We start from the raw sequence: 16,679 nt of genomic DNA on the forward strand, positions 1-16,679 counted from the left end.
TGAATAAAAGGAGCTAGTAATAATACTAGAATCGAAAAATACATTGTTAGCTATGTTTTTGGATAATCTTGGGGTATACAACAATGTGGACAAAATTAAGCAAAGCACATCTATGCAATATGCACATATATGTGTATGTGTGTTTTTTAAGAATTTACGCCAATGAGCAACTGGTCAGTTTTGCTTAAATACGAGCTGGGATCAGTAATTATAAAGGGATTTGGATGGGAACATATATTTATTTCATTTTCTAAGGGTGCTTCTTGTGATATGCTATTACATGGATTTGGATTAACATCACAATATTTGCCATCTACTTCTTTTTTTTGGCAATTAACTTCACAGCATGCTGAGAATATTCCTTTTATGCTAGTGTTGCTTTTTGGAGTATATTGATCTACATATTCATTTCCGATAGGCACATATCCTTGAGGTGATTGTGAATCATTATGTGTATAGTTAGGTATTTTGGGATTTTTTTTTACCATTATAGGAGGCATATGTTTAATGGTTTGTACTGGGTATGGGACAATTAATGGTGGCGGGCATTCCAAATTTACATCAAATTTAGGCACAAACTTTTGTATATATATAATTTTTTCAATTGGCTTCCATACATATTGTACTTCATCTACATATTTTGGTATTTCTATAATTTTGGGAACTCTTTTTTCAACTGTGTCAACAACAACTTCTCTTTCAACTATTTTATCTACATATTTGATTTCAGGGACTTCTACTTCAACTATTTTTTGCTCACCAATATATTTAACTATAGGTCTAGGAACTTCATGTATTTCCCATTTGGGAACAAATTTATGTGTATATCCTGTAATGATAGGTATTATAATTTCTTTATCTACATATTTGACATTTGGAATTTCGACATTAGAACATTGTAGCTTTATATCTAATTTGGGTATATCATGTTTAATATTCTGATTATATACTTTTGGAATAACAAAATCTGTTACTTCAACTTGTGGTATTAAAATAATTTTATCTCTTCTTAATATACCTTGAACTACTGATACTGGTATTATTGGCTGTGAGCATTGTAATTTTAATTTCCCGTCATTCGTCCAAGACCATAATTTTTTGTGTGCATTATTTGAATCAGATGAAATAGGAAAATTTTGTTCATCATATAAAGTTTCATTTTCTGAAATATTTGTATCGCGAGGAGCATGATATGGTGACACTTGCCCTGGTATTTTATGTTCTTGTGCTTTGAATGGTAATGCTTGTCTTTCCCTACCTAATCCATACAACGAAGGAATGTATTGAGTGTTTATTGGTTCTTCATTATATTCATTTTCCATTCTATAATTATTTTGATCATTCATATAGTTATATGTATCATTCAAATCAGTGTTTTGTTCAATCATGTAGCTGTTTTTGTTTGTATTGTTTATATATTCCATTTCTTTGTTTTCGTCATCATAGTAATTTTTAATTTCACTTTGAGCGCTACTTAATGAGTTTGCTTTTTCTAAACTTGGGTTATAATTTATCTCCGAATTTTTGTTCATTTTCAGGGGAATTTTATAAGTATCTCTATTAGATTGTTCAATCTTTCAAACTCCAGCTATGGCGTTATTTCTTTAATATTGTTATATTTTATTCTATTTATTTAAAAAAAAATTAATATTTATCTGAGATTAGTTACAACTTGCAAAATTAAGCATATTTATAAAAATATATATACTTTTTTTATTTTAATGAGCCACAAAAATGAATAGCATGTCTTCAACACACAAGCAGCATTAAAGAAAACAAACAGTAAGAAATATAAGCACGTATATATATAGAGAGAAAGAAATATATAAAATAATAATATTTCTATTTTAAATATGTGGAAAATTGAATAAAATTGTATCCATATTATTGTTCTACTTAAAAATTAATGGACAATTTTATCAGTGCAAAAATAATTTTTTTTGTTTTTTTTAATTCTTATTTGGACAACGAAAAAAAACTATAAGTATTCAATCTAAAGTCTACGAATGGAATGAAATTACACAAAAAGATAATTATTATTAATTTTTTTAAGTTATCATAATAACAACAATGTAAAAGATATAATTCATACATCGAAGTTATTCATATATATGTGCATGTTAAAAAATAATGTGTTTTAATACATAATTTCACACTCCTTGAAACATTTTTTTTATAATTTATGCTTAAATTTTGGATTTATTTAAATGTGTGCACATTTTTATTTTTATTTTATACTTAAAAAGCCTTACCCAAAATATGTCTTTATTTTTCTAAAAAAGCTATAATTATGACATGTGCATATAAAATTAATATTTTTGTAGAATTTTTATGTACAAGCAAGAAATATTGTAAAAAAGTTATTTATAACAACTAATAACCAGATAAATAATTTTAAATAAATAAAAAAATATATAGATATATTAAACTGAAATATTTTAACAAACCTATAAAATAAAGCAAAATTTGTCTGAAGGTATTCCATTAGAAAATAAATAAAAAAATATAAGTTTCCATATGTTGAATGTTAGGTATAATCAAAACCAAAAATGCATACATTGCTTAAAAAATAAATATCATTACGAAAAGGATTATTTCGTGTGATCAAATAAATGAATGGCAAAAATATATATGTATACATAATATACAATCTATATTTCTATATATATAGCCGCTTAATGGAAAGACAAGTAAAAATATTAATTGTATTTAATTTAAAAACTATGTTTTTTTTTGTTTTTCAATAAGATTTATTAAAGAAATGTAAAAAAAAAATATAATTTCATTATATATATATATATATGTATACATATAAATATGGGTTTTTTAAACATATACAATAGGCCAAGTGTTTATAAAAAAATTGTATACATGCATATGTATTTTATATTAATTAAATTTAGAATATAACGTCATCATCCACTTGGATATTTGCATAATTGTTCGTTATTTTTACATGTTTGTGTCCATCATTATCCGACAGGGCATGGCCTTCAATTGAATCATTTAAATTTTCATTTTTTTTTTCCTTTATTTTCTTTAATCTGTAAAATTCCTCTCTTTCAATTTCATCTAATTCTTTTATAATGTAGTTTATACCTCCCTCTAAGCGAGGTAGCACAATATTGTTCAAAGCGTTTACCCTTCTATTCGTCATTTTTATTTCTTCATCGAGTGAAAAAAAAGCGACCTATAAAAAATAATAAAAATTAATATGAAATGATATAAAATAAGAATGCACAAATATGAAATTAATAAGCGATGAAATAATATTATATAGAAGAATAATTATGGTTGACATTTTTGATTTTTTTTTTTTAACGAACTTGCATAGATGCCAATTTTACTAGCATATTTAAACACTGTAAATAATTTTCTCGTGTGTTGTTAATAACTTGCCCTCCTGCAGCAACCCCTAAGTTGCCAAGTACATCGACAGTAGGGTCTATGTGTACTTGGAATATGGGTAGTTTAACACCAGCAACATTATTAGTAGATAATGATAAAGTAACAACTGGTCTTTTTATTCCTTCAATAATTTGGCCTTTAAAATCACCAGCAGCCCATACAGATTTTGCTAATGCAAAGGAAGCATTCCTCATATCTTCTCCCACTTTATTTTTAGTCTAAAATGTAGATGAAAAACACGAAAAGGAGATAGTAAAGTGTAAGATATAATTTGTGGTATAATTTTTATTAAATATGAATAATAAGGCAATTGAGGATTTAAAAAAGGCTACCTTTACAATTTCTTTTAATACATCTCTAAAATGGATAAATAAAGCATCACTTTTTTTTTTTAGTAAAGAATACCCTTGGAATGCACTTTTTTTCTTCTGCTTCATCAAATGCAGGGTTCTAAAAAGAAAAAAAAATCAAATAAAAATAATAAAATTCGAAAAAATAACACAAAATTATATAATATGTAATAATTTTATTTTAGTTTAAAATAACAATTAAGTTGGCTTAATGTATAAATCATAAGTATAGTCATTTTTATTTTTTTCAATGTCTAACATTCTAGATGGTACTGGTGTTGATTCGTCGAGAGCTCCCATTAAAAAAGATATGTAGCTTTACAGTTTTATGTTATTTTGTTCTTTAAAATTAATATAATAATAGAAACTCTATATAAAGAGATATATCACTAGTGTTTGCATAAAAGACACCACGAATGTATTTGAAGAGAATAGCAAAATAAAAGTAGCTATTATATAATATTAACAAAATTGTAGAAATTATTAGATATGCAAAGATAAAGATCCTGCTAATAATTCTAACGCTATTAATAAAAAAAGGTAAAAATAATAAACTTAAAAAAATTAATATTTATTTATATTACAAATAGAAAATAAAATAAAAGTGCATCCATTTTTATTAGTATAATAAAATACAGTCACATCAATAATATTAAAATAATATCAACATGTGAATTATGATAAATTACTAAAAAAAAATAAGAGAAAAAAATGTGACTACATATATATATTTATTTATGTATATGCATACTATGTATACATATGTATGTGTGAATATTTATTTATATTAAGAAACAAAAATTAAAGTTGGAGCATCTTATGTATGATGCATATCCTATAACAAGAAATCATCACATATATATATTTATATGGGCACACGAAAAAAAAAAATATATATATATATATAGCCTCGGAATTGTCTACTATATTAGAATATATATATATATACAATCACTTTATGCTTTGGAAAATAAAGCATATAATTATTTTGCATATAAAATATAAGAATAAAAAAATGTAAACAAAATGTAGGCTTTTATTCCTGGTATATTTGTTTTATGGGTAATATATGGTGTATAATAAGTGGAGGCGGTTATAATATGTATATATGTGAATTTCTAATATGCATAGTCACGTAATTTTCTTAATTTAAACTTTTGTTAATTATTTTTAATAAATAATTTTAATACATGCAGCATGTTTTCTTCTTAAAAATATGGATATAAGCTGATGCTTCTTTTTCCTTGTTTTTATTTTAAGTATTTTTTGCCAATTTCCTCAAAGTGGTATATAATATATTTTTTTAATTTAAGGGCTGAATAAATAAATTACATTATGAAGGTATATTTATTAATTACGCATTTCCTCAATAAATAATGTAAATTGGATACATATATTTAATGCTTAATGTCACAGAAAATTTATTTTATTCCCATATATATATTTTTTTATAATATATTATTATTTTTGTATTTTATTTTTTCAGTTCCCAAAATTAGTCAATAAAATTACTTATAATAAAAACTAAAATAAAAATTAGGTTAAAAAAAATTGAGAATAAATCACATAGCATTTATTTCACATGAAAAAAAAAATTACAACATGGAATATTTATTATTTTCCCTCCTTTTTTATATAAAATTTGGGAATGTATATAATATGCATATTATATAAGCTTAATGGTTTCACTTTTTTAAAATATATTTTTTCAGCAAATTTGGTGAAATATTATTCCAAAAATAAAGTGGGGGTATATATAAGGAGTGAAAAAATATGTCTTACTTATTATAGATATTAAAGTATTTATTCACATGAATTAATAAGAGATATATATTTTTTATATACATATAATATATATATTATGACGATGAAACCTCATTATATAATTTTTTGATAATAAGAATGATTTTATCGGTTTTATTAAAGACTAATATATCATATATTTTCGTCAAAAAAATCAATAAAATATCGATAATTTTTGTATTTATTTTATATATATATTTTTTTTAAATGTTTATTTTTAAAAGTAAAAAATAATGAATTATATATTTATATGGATTTTTTTAATTGCTATGAGATAAAATAATATATAAAACTTTGGATATGTCCATAATGAATATAAACTATATAACATAAATGGAAAAAAATACATTTTCATAATATACACATGTGAAAATTATGCATTTCTTCTGATTATGCCTTTAAACAATGTGGTGTAGAAATGGAAACAAATTTTTAATAAATTAGCTTCTAAAGAATATATATGCATATTTTGTCGTTTTTGCCTATTTCATTTTTTTATTGTTCATTTTTTTTTTTTTCCAGGTTTGTTTTGTTCATTGATGGTTTTAGCTGCTGCTTTTTTGTCAACTTTGGCATTTTTGTTATCAGCTTTTGGTTGTTTTTCATTTATTTTTTTGTTTGGAAATTTTTTTGAATTTTCAGATTTTTTGTCTACATTTTTTTTAGTTTTTAACTTATCATCTTTACTATCTTTTGCTTTGTTATTTTTTTTAGCATCTTTAGAGATGTTTTTTTTGACTTTAATTTTCTTTCCTGTGTCATTATCTTTTTTTGTAATTAACTCACTTTTATATTTTCTAAGAAGTTGCTTATATTCTTTCATGGCTTGTTTTTTCTCAGCAGCACGTTTCTCTTTGGCAGCTATAAGGGATCTCTTTCTAAGTAATCTTTTTTCTGTAACAAGTCTCTGAATTTTTGGTTTAATAAATCTTGTTTTTCCATTTTTAGTAATAGCTCTTCCAATTACATATTTTCTAACATCATCAGTTTTATCAAGGTTAAATAATTTTCTGATTTTACTAGCTCTTTTTGGTCCTAATTTTTTTCCTACTGCTTTATCTGTTAAACCTTCGATTTCATTGTCACCTTTTTTAACTAAGGCTAAATTAAGAGCTGATAAATCTTGACCTACTATGCATCCTCTAACGGATTTTCTTTTTCTTTCTCCCTTTTTTCTTGGTCTATAGCATTTCATACCTTTTTTAAATAAAAGCCTTACACGGTGATTAGTTAAAACACCTTGCATCATTGGGAATCCTTGTTTGTCATTACCCCCAGTTATTCTAAAAATATAACCTGAGAATTCTTCCCCTATTGAATCGCCTGGTACTACATTTCCAATTCTCCTTTCCATAAAGGGAAGTAATTTCTTTTCATCATCTATTTCTATGCTCTTTTGAACATTGTTTAGTGGGTTTGATATGTTTAGCTTCATTTTTGCTGTGTAAAGAAAAAAAAAATTTAAAACGTCAACAAAAATAGCTACTATGTATGTATATATATATATAATCATAAAAAATTATAAAAATTTAAACCCCAAAAAAGCGTGTGAAAAATATGGAGAATGATATGTAGCAAAGAATATACGAAATATACTGAATGTGATATAGTTATTACATAAAAGATATACTATATATTTTTTAAATTAAGAGCAACGGAAATTTAAATATAATATATATATATATATAAATATATATAAATAAATATGGATAAGCCAAGAATACAATTTTTATAAAATATGTTTATAATATATGTAAAAAAACAAAATACGTTTTTTTATAAATATTCTAAAATTTACCTTTATTATTGCTATGCTAAAAAATTTAGTTGGAATTATTGATTCTGGAATTAGTTTTTTTCATGTAAATTTAAATATAATTATAAAAAAACAAAAATTAAAAATTTAGAAAAAATATATCGTAAAAATAAAAAAAAATAAATAAAAATTTAACGAAATAAAGCGAAATATAGATAATAATAATTACGTAGCATTTTTTAGCTTATACAACATGTGAAACTCTAGTTAATGTTTTATTTTTCCATATGAAAATAATAATTATTTATATACATATTATATGGGAATATTTTGCATAAATATATTGCTTATATTATTATATTATGCATGTTTAAACATTTTTACATTATATCGTTTTTTTTTGGCTTTGTATTGAATAAGGAGTTAATGCTTACTCTCAATATATTATTTATATAACTAAGAAAGATTATTTAATATAAATATATACAAGCGTTTCTATATAAAGGGAACATATTATATGTATTTCTAAGAATTAAGTGTATTCATATTTTTTAGCGCTTTTTAAAAGGAAAGAGCCTTTATAGTAGTAAATTATTAATTTTTGTGCAATATATTATCAAAATAAGGAACTAATAAAAGAAAAGCGGCATATATAAAAAATGCCGTCATAATATTTTTGATGTATATATGATTTAATATTATACCACCTTGGTTTGTCAAGCTCACTGTATATTATATAACCGCCTATATATATTTATTAAAGTACTATAAAATATTATTTTTATTATATGTTATAAATTAAAAAAAATATACTTGAAATTATTTAAAATTTTCACGTTGCATTAAAAATAATATGGGTAATATTCCCCCTTTTTTCCTTTTATTTATGATAAAATATAAAGAGTATTTACATATATGACGAAAAATTTTACTTTTATTTTTCCTTATTAAAATTTAATATATATAATAAATAATTTTACACAGTAAGCAGAAATTATATACATCCATTTTTTCCTTATAAGTTCTATAAAGGAGTAGGGAAAAAATTAAGATAACAACTTGATACTCTTATTTTAATTTCATTATTTTGTATAAAATTGTTTATTAACTTTAATAAAATATACTTAGAATGCCAAAAATATAAGGAATAAGCTTGATATTATTAAAAACACAAAGGCTTATTTCCTTATATAAAATATATAATAAATAAAAACACAACCCCTTTCAGTACTCCTTTATTTTTACCTTAGTATATTCCTAAGCAATATATACTTTTAAAGAATATTTATAAATGAATAAAAAAAACAATACATATTTTTATATGTATACATTTTTAGTAGCTATTTCATTTTGTTTTGAAAAACAAGTGTTTATAGTTTTATCAAAAATATAAGGAATAATTTTTTTTTTTTATTTATCATTAAAATGTCAATTTGAAAATGATAGAAATCGTTTCAAAGTAAAATGGCATATAAAACATAAAAAAGGAAATAAATAAAAGATATGGTGTTGTATATTTAGTTAAGTATTTTCCATGTAATAGTTATTTTAAATTTTTTAATGAAATATAAATTAAAAATAACGTCATTGTTCTATATTTAAAAAAAAAAAAAAATAATATAATATATAAGGATCCTCGAACTGTTCATACACAAAAATTTTCTTATATACAACATAAAATAATTTGTATTTTCGTAAATGTGGGTAAGCTATTTTAATAAGTTAGTATTTTATTTTTTCTCACTTGGAGTTGATATATATCGACTTGTATGTATTTTAATGTAGCATTGTTATTATATATATCATGTTTAATGATAGACAAGCATTTGAAACCTCTAAAGAAATATAGAATATACAATCCGGGCAGTATTGTATATAGTAAAGGATTATACTTATTCAAAAAATAAACTTCATATAATTATAAATATTATATAAACAAATTAAAAGTATAAAAAATGCGTGTGTGATATATTTTCTCTACAAAATAATATATTATATCATAACACCGACAAAAAATGTTGAATGTTATATGTGCTATTAATTTATAAAAAAAGGATTTACTAAAATAATATTTCTTTATAAAATGGTAGTATTATAGTTTGTTTATGTATATAATTAATATATTATATAAACTTTCGAGGGATTAGTAATTTATTATATTATATATGTGTGCATTGGTAGTGTAAAAATAGCATCCCTTTATCTTGATAAGGGAATATTAATGTGTGTGTACTTTTGATTTATGTATTTTAATTTAAAATAAAAATTTATGAACAAAATAATTTATCAACAGATTAATTAAAAAATGCCAATTTTTAATGATTAAAATTAAATTAAGATATTCACATTAATTCGGTTAAAAAGTAAAAAGGAAATATGACAAATGTGTATACATTTTAAAATATTTGCTTTAGTCGAAAACACTAATTCGTTGCGCATTTATATAAACACTGTTGTATTTGTGTCTGTGCCTTCAGTGTTTATCACATTAAATATTATGATATTAAACATATATATATTGAATATAATATATATATGCATGTATACATATATATTAAATATCATAATATCTTGCACGCATGTACGTATAAAAAAGTGTCAATTTTTTTAATATAGATATGTATTGAATATTTTTTTGACGAAATAAGTACAATTAAATTTTTACATTTTTTTCTTTTTTATTTTTTTGTATATAAAAATTTAGCATACCCACCAGCATTTTATGGTTTTCAATTTGCTTTATTCCAATTTATTTTTTTTCCGAACTCTTTAATTTTTCTCAAAATAAATTAAAAAATATATACCTGTGAATAGTATGGTAAAATTTGGGAAAATATTTAAATTGAACTTAAAATTGAGTTTAAAAAAAATAAACAAATTCGTATAATTTAATATATATATATATATGCATATATTTGAGTGCATGTATGTCTATATGAATGTAATTATATGTGCAAGAGACCGATAAAAATACTAAGGCATCATTCACCTCGATAAAATCTGTGATAGTAAGTGGAACCAAAGTAATATACAGAGGTGTATGGGATTCCATCCGTTTTCCCAAACTTTGATAGACGTATATATGTGGATGCGTATATGGATATACTTACACAAAATATATCATAAAAGTTTCGGTGAAACAATATGAAGAATGCTGGTGTGAATTTCAGTAACTATGTGAAAAAATATTGCAGCAAAAGTAATAACCCGTTTGAAAATCTACGAAAAAAATTTAATAAAGGGAACTATCATTATTATGATTTAAACGAACTAAATGATAGTAGAATAAAAAGCTTACCATATTCTATAAGGATATTGCTTGAATCCGCAATACGTAATTGTGATAATTTAAAAGTGACTGAAGAAAATGTAAAAACAATATTAGCATGGAAAGAAAACTGTAAGAAAAAGAAAGAAATTCCATTTATGCCTACTCGTGTTTTATTACAAGATTTAACGGGTGTACCATGTGTAGTAGATTTAGCTACAATGAGAGATACTGCTGAATTTTTGGGGGGGGATGCAAATAAAATAAACCCTCTAATTCCAGTTGATTTAGTTATTGACCATTCAGTACAAGTAGATTATAGCAGAAGTTCTAAAGCAAAAGAATATAATGAAAAAAGAGAATTTGAAAGAAATTTAGAAAGATTTAAATTTCTTAAATGGGGTATGAACTCATTTGAAAACATGTTAATTTTACCGCCTGGGTCAGGGATAGTACATCAAATAAACTTAGAATATTTAGCACATTGTGTATTTGAAAATAAAAATAATAATTTAATATATCCTGATAGTGTTGTTGGTACTGATTCACATACAACTATGATAAATGGATTGGGTGTATTGGGTTGGGGTGTTGGGGGTATTGAAGCTGAAGCCACAATGCTAGGATTGCCAATATCTATGACATTACCTGAAGTGGTTGGGATAAATGTTGTAGGAAAATTATCCGATAATTTATTAAGTACTGATATAGTTTTATATATTACATCATTTTTAAGAAAAGAGGTAGGAGTTGTAAGTAAATATGTTGAATTTTTTGGGCCAAGTTTAAAAAGTTTAAAATTAGCTGATAGAGCAACAATAGCTAATATGGCACCAGAATATGGAGCTACAATAGGTTTTTTTGGAATTGATGATACAACATTAGAATATTTAAAACAAACAGGACGAGATGACGAGAAAATAAATTTAGTTCGAGATTATTTGCAAAAAAATATGCTATATAATGATTATTCTGAAAATTTAGAATATACAGATGTTTATACTTTAGATTTATCAAAATTAAGCTTATCTGTATCAGGCCCCAAAAGACCACATGATAATATATTGTTGCATGAATTACATAATGATTTTAAAATATGCCTTGACTCACCAGTTGGTTTTAAAGGATATAATATAAGTAAGGATGATCAAAAAAAAGAAATTTTATTTGAATATAAAACTGGAAATGGAGCCACATATAAATTATCTCATGGTAGTATTGTATTAGCAGCAATTACATCATGTACAAATACAAGTAATTCTTGTTCTATGATTGCAGCTGGCTTATTGGCTAAAAAAGCAGTTGAATTGGGAATAAAACCGATTCCATATATTAAAAGTTCATTATCGCCTGGATCTAAAGCTGTTCAAAAATATTTAGAAGCAGGTGGATTATTAAGTTATCTAGAAAAATTAGGATTTTATAATGTTGGTTATGGTTGTATGACATGTATAGGAAATAGTGGTAATTTAGATGCAGAAGTAGAAGATGTAATAAATAAACATGATTTAGTTTGCTCTTCTGTTTTATCAGGAAATAGAAATTTTGAAGGTCGTATACATCCATTAATTAAAGCAAATTATTTAGCTTCTCCAGCTTTAGTTGTATTATTAAGTTTAATAGGAGATGTTAATAAAGATATAACAAAATATACATTTGAATGTAATGGAAAGATTGTTAAGGCTTTAGATTTAATTCCTAAAAAAGATGAAATAAATGAATATGAAGAAAAATATGTTAAGGCAGATTTATATAAAGATATATATAAAAACATAAAGTATGTTAATAAATATTGGAATGATATACAAATAAAAAAAAATAAATTATTTGAATGGGATAAAAATTCTACGTATATACATAAACCTCCATTTTTTGATGATATGAAAATACAACCTCAAGAAATAAAAGACATAAAAAATGCAAATATATTATTATTATTAGGTGATAGCATAACAACAGATCATATATCACCAGCTGGTATGATACATAAAAAATCAGAAGCATATAAATTTTTAAAATCAAAAGGTGTAAAAGATGATGATTTAAATACGTATGGATCAAGAAGAGGTAATGATGAAGTTATGGTTCGAGGTACTTTTGCTAACATAAGATTAATTAATAAATTATGTCCTGATAAAGGTCCCAATACTATATACGCCCCTTCTAATGAGTTAATGTCTGTATATGAAGCAGCTATGAAATATAAACAAAATAATAAAGATGTTATAATTATTGCTGGTAAAGAGTATGGCTGTGGCAGTTCTAGAGATTGGGCAGCTAAAGGGTCTTATCTTTTGGGGGTTAAAGCTATTATTGCTGAATCTTTTGAAAGAATTCATAGAAGCAACTTAATAGGAATGAGTGTATTACCATTACAGTTTTTAAATAATGAAAATGCTCAACATTATAATATAGATGGTACCGAAACTTTTACTATTTTATTAAATGAAGGTAATCTAAAACCAGGACAAAATATAACCATTGAAATGACTCAAAAAGGAAAAATTATCAAATTTGATGTTCTATGTAGAATAGATACTGAAATTGAGGTTCAGTATTTCAAGAATGGTGGAATTTTGAAGTATGTCCTTCGATCGTTAGTTAAAAAGGAAGATACTTAAAAACTTATGAAGAAGATATGGATAAAATATTTCTTCATCTTTTATCAATTTCATTATGGATTAATTTATCAATACTATACTGATCAAGTACAATTTGTAGTGGCCTATTACAATGTGTGTATATATATATTTGAACATTTTGCTGCAAACTTACAAAATTTTTATTGAAAAACTGAGCCCCTAATAATAGCTATCTAAAAATAGCTCATATGCATAATCGACCTTTTTTTTCGTAGTGAATTATTTGCTCAGTTTGTAAGATTTCCAAATTATGGGCATGTATGTTTATTTATTCATTTAAATTTAATTTCACTTGTTTAACTTTTTTTTCTTTTAAATTATACGCTTTGAGTCGATTCGGTATGGCATCACAATGTGTGCTGCACCGGTGAAAATGTATAACACATATATGCCCATAGAGGGTTATTTCAAAAAAAATAAAAAACAATGTAAAGGCAATACTATACGTCCTTCATTTTTCTACAATCATATGTTTATGCATGTATACAAAAACAGTTTTACAAAAAAAATATTTTTATGAACAAATTTATAGAATTTAAAAAATATTATAATAAATTATTTTTGTTTCTAATGTGTGAGCATATGGAAAAATAATCTCCATAATTTAAATATCATAAAAATATAACATGGATAATGATGATAATATTAATTATAGTATAAATTGATATATGTATGTTGGTAAGTTAAACAATACCAAAAGAGGTAGCATGCAATTGACTATTTGTCTTAAATAAAAGTTCATACAAATATTTATATGTGGTAATATTTTTGTTGTCATAATTTATGTGTTTTATATTATATCCATATATATACAGAAAAAAGTTTTTTTTAATACTTTTATCATTATAAATATGGTATATTTTTCTATCACAATTATTGTCTAAATTGAGGGTATTTATATTTTGATTAAAAAATAATGGGAATATATAATTATAGTAAAAAATTTCTTTATTTTTTTTTATAAATGATGTGAAATAATTTTTTTCGTTATTATTGATAGAATAATATATAAAAAAATGTTTTGGACCATCAACTTCAATTATATTATTATCAAAATATATGTCACAAAAAAAAGTTAATATATTTTTTTCATTGTATAATTTTTTATTATAATTAATTCTTTTTAAGTTACTACTTATATAATAATGTGTGATACTCGTTTGAATTTTATTTTTTTTGTTTTTTTTTATATTACAATACATATTATATTCTTCTTCGTTTTTTTTTTCCTTGCGAAGACTATTATTATATTCGATATTTTCCTCGTCTCTTTTTACATAACTTTCTTCATTGTTTAATATAACGAGGTCTCTAAAAATATTGTATATATGAAATAAAAATTTGTAAAAAGGGATTGTTTCTCGAATATTTTCCTTCATATATTTTTTATATACAAATATATTATGAGTTTCATTTTTTGTGGGCAATAAATTATTTAAATAATTTTTTTTCTTTTCTTTATTTATATGAGGGTGATTATAATTTTCTTTTATTGTATGATATATCTTACATGGATTTTTTTTTTTTTTTAAATTTTTACATAATTTTACTTTATTTATTTTTCTCATATTTTGCATATAGGAAAACAATAATGGTAAGCAATTCTGCACATATATTGATAAAAGTATAATGTTAGACAACAGATTTTCTGGTAAACATGAATTAAATTTCTTGTATTTTTTACAAATGAATATTTTGTTTTTTTTTGAGAAATTGTTCTCAGTATCATGAATTTCTTTATTATGTGCAGATATATATTTTTTTTTTTTTTTACACCATTCGATATTGTAGTAAAAATACTTAAACAAACACAAAACACTATATTCAAAATATGTTAAAAAATTAGTATTACCATTTTTATAACTATTTTTATGTATATATTTGTATATATTTAAATTGTCTTTATATTCTCTTTTGTAAATATCAATGTATGGATCAGATTTATCATTTGTTTTTTTTTCGTGTATAAATGTAAATAGATTATTGTCCAGTTCATTCATATTACTTTCATTTTTCTTTCCTTCTTTAATTTTAAGAACTAAAATTGCGTCTATATATTTATTAATCGAATCACAAATAACCTTATCATTATAATCACTGAAAGTTTTTTTGTTTAAAAAAAATAAAGTGAACTTGATTAAAAGTATGTTAAAAATATAAGTATACTGTAAATTATATTTTTGTAGTAAATAAAAAATTAAAGACGAATAATAAATAGATTTATTAAATAAATAGCTACTAAAATATAAGTAGCATATTATATAAAAATCTTTTTTTATGTTTATAATATTTAAATATTTAATACTATTTAAATATTTTTTTAAAACATTTATATTAAAATTTTTTTTATTATACTTTTTTTTTAATATTATATATTGAGCAAATTGTTCATCAGTATTTTTTTTATGCTTATTCAATAAACAGTCTAAAATATTTTTGCAGTTGTATATATTATTTGATATTAAATCTTTAAGTTGTTTTTCGCTGTCCTCTCTGCAATTCCTTACAATGTATGAATATGTTTGTCGTATTATAGATTTAGATATATGTACATAAAATAAACATATTTTATTATTTATATTAATTTCATATAAATTCGAATCATTCTTGTATGTGTGTGTTGCTTTTTGTTCGATATCATTAAGATAATTTTCTTCATATTCATTTTTTTCACTATTTACAGCTTTTTTGGAGAAAGAAATTTCAAACATTTCTTTCCCATCATTATAATTTTTAAACTCATTTACACATAAATTATGATTGTTAGGGGATATATTTATATTTGCAAAAATTTCAGCAAGTATATTTAACTGTTCTATATTTAAAAAATTAAAATTTTTTGATAAATGATATATATAGAAATCTAGTGCATATAAAAAAATGTCTGTATATAAGCTGTACTTATATCTAATAGTATTAGTTTCATTTGGTTTCACCTTGTTATAATTTTCGTCTTTTTTTTTTTTTCTTTCCTTTTGTTCTATAATACCAAAATAGCTTATATCTGTCTTTCGTTGTATATAGCCAAATTGTGTAAAAAAAAAATTATTTATATGCACAAATGAATTATAAAAATTGTTTTTTTTATCATAATATTCCCGTAAATTTTTGGAATATAAAAATGTTAACAATTGTATTAACTTGTTTTTTTTTCCACTGTTATATTCGTTTAAATAATGAAAATATTTATATAAAAAAAATTGAGGATTATTATAATAATTTTTGTTTAAATTTTTTTTTTCATTTTTATAGTCTTCATCCCAATTATATAAATTTAATATATTCATATATGTGTCGATATTTATCCTTGATACATTATACAAATAAAGTTTAATTAAAAATGGGTTGGATATGTGGTCGTTATTCGCAATAGCCGTAGTCATTCTTTTCCTTATTATCCAATGTAGCTTCATTCTTAATTTCAGGACTATGTGACATTTGTGAGGGATATT

The 16,679-nt window shown here is 23.0% G+C and overlaps 5 protein-coding genes across 5 annotated transcripts; 1 reads left to right on the plus strand and 4 right to left on the minus strand.

Moving 5' to 3' along the window:
* Positions 1-146: 146 nt before the first annotated feature.
* Positions 147-1,532, minus strand: PBANKA_1354900 (inner membrane complex protein 1k, putative; the record flags this gene model as incomplete). The annotated part of the gene is made up of 1 exon (XM_034567184.1): positions 147-1,532. The coding sequence occupies one exon, from the start codon at positions 1,530-1,532 to the stop codon at positions 147-149; it is 1,386 nt and encodes a 461-aa protein (XP_034423706.1).
* A 1,367-nt stretch (positions 1,533-2,899) lies between these two features.
* On the minus strand, positions 2,900-4,058 carry PBANKA_1355000 (V-type proton ATPase subunit D, putative; the record flags this gene model as incomplete). The annotated part of the gene is made up of 4 exons (XM_034567185.1): positions 2,900-3,190; positions 3,327-3,626; positions 3,741-3,858; positions 4,018-4,058. 4 exons carry the CDS (start codon positions 4,056-4,058, stop codon positions 2,900-2,902), a joined length of 750 nt encoding a protein of 249 aa, XP_034423707.1.
* Positions 4,059-6,063: 2,005 nt separating this feature from the next.
* Positions 6,064-6,996, minus strand: PBANKA_1355100 (40S ribosomal protein S6, putative; the record flags this gene model as incomplete). Its single annotated transcript, XM_034567187.1, has 1 exon — positions 6,064-6,996. One exon carries the CDS (start codon positions 6,994-6,996, stop codon positions 6,064-6,066), a length of 933 nt encoding a protein of 310 aa, XP_034423708.1.
* Positions 6,997-10,461: 3,465 nt separating this feature from the next.
* Positions 10,462-13,206, plus strand: PBANKA_1355200 (aconitate hydratase, putative; the record flags this gene model as incomplete). The annotated part of the gene is made up of 1 exon (XM_034567188.1): positions 10,462-13,206. The coding sequence occupies one exon, from the start codon at positions 10,462-10,464 to the stop codon at positions 13,204-13,206; it is 2,745 nt and encodes a 914-aa protein (XP_034423709.1).
* Positions 13,207-13,910: 704 nt separating this feature from the next.
* Positions 13,911-16,640, minus strand: PBANKA_1355300 (conserved Plasmodium protein, unknown function; the record flags this gene model as incomplete). The annotated part of the gene is made up of 1 exon (XM_034567189.1): positions 13,911-16,640. The coding sequence occupies one exon, from the start codon at positions 16,638-16,640 to the stop codon at positions 13,911-13,913; it is 2,730 nt and encodes a 909-aa protein (XP_034423710.1).
* Between the last annotated feature and the right edge of the window lie 39 nt (positions 16,641-16,679).

Source organism: Plasmodium berghei, assembly GCF_900002375.2.
Source record: "Plasmodium berghei ANKA genome assembly, chromosome: 13".
Taxonomy (NCBI): domain Eukaryota; phylum Apicomplexa; class Aconoidasida; order Haemosporida; family Plasmodiidae; genus Plasmodium; species Plasmodium berghei.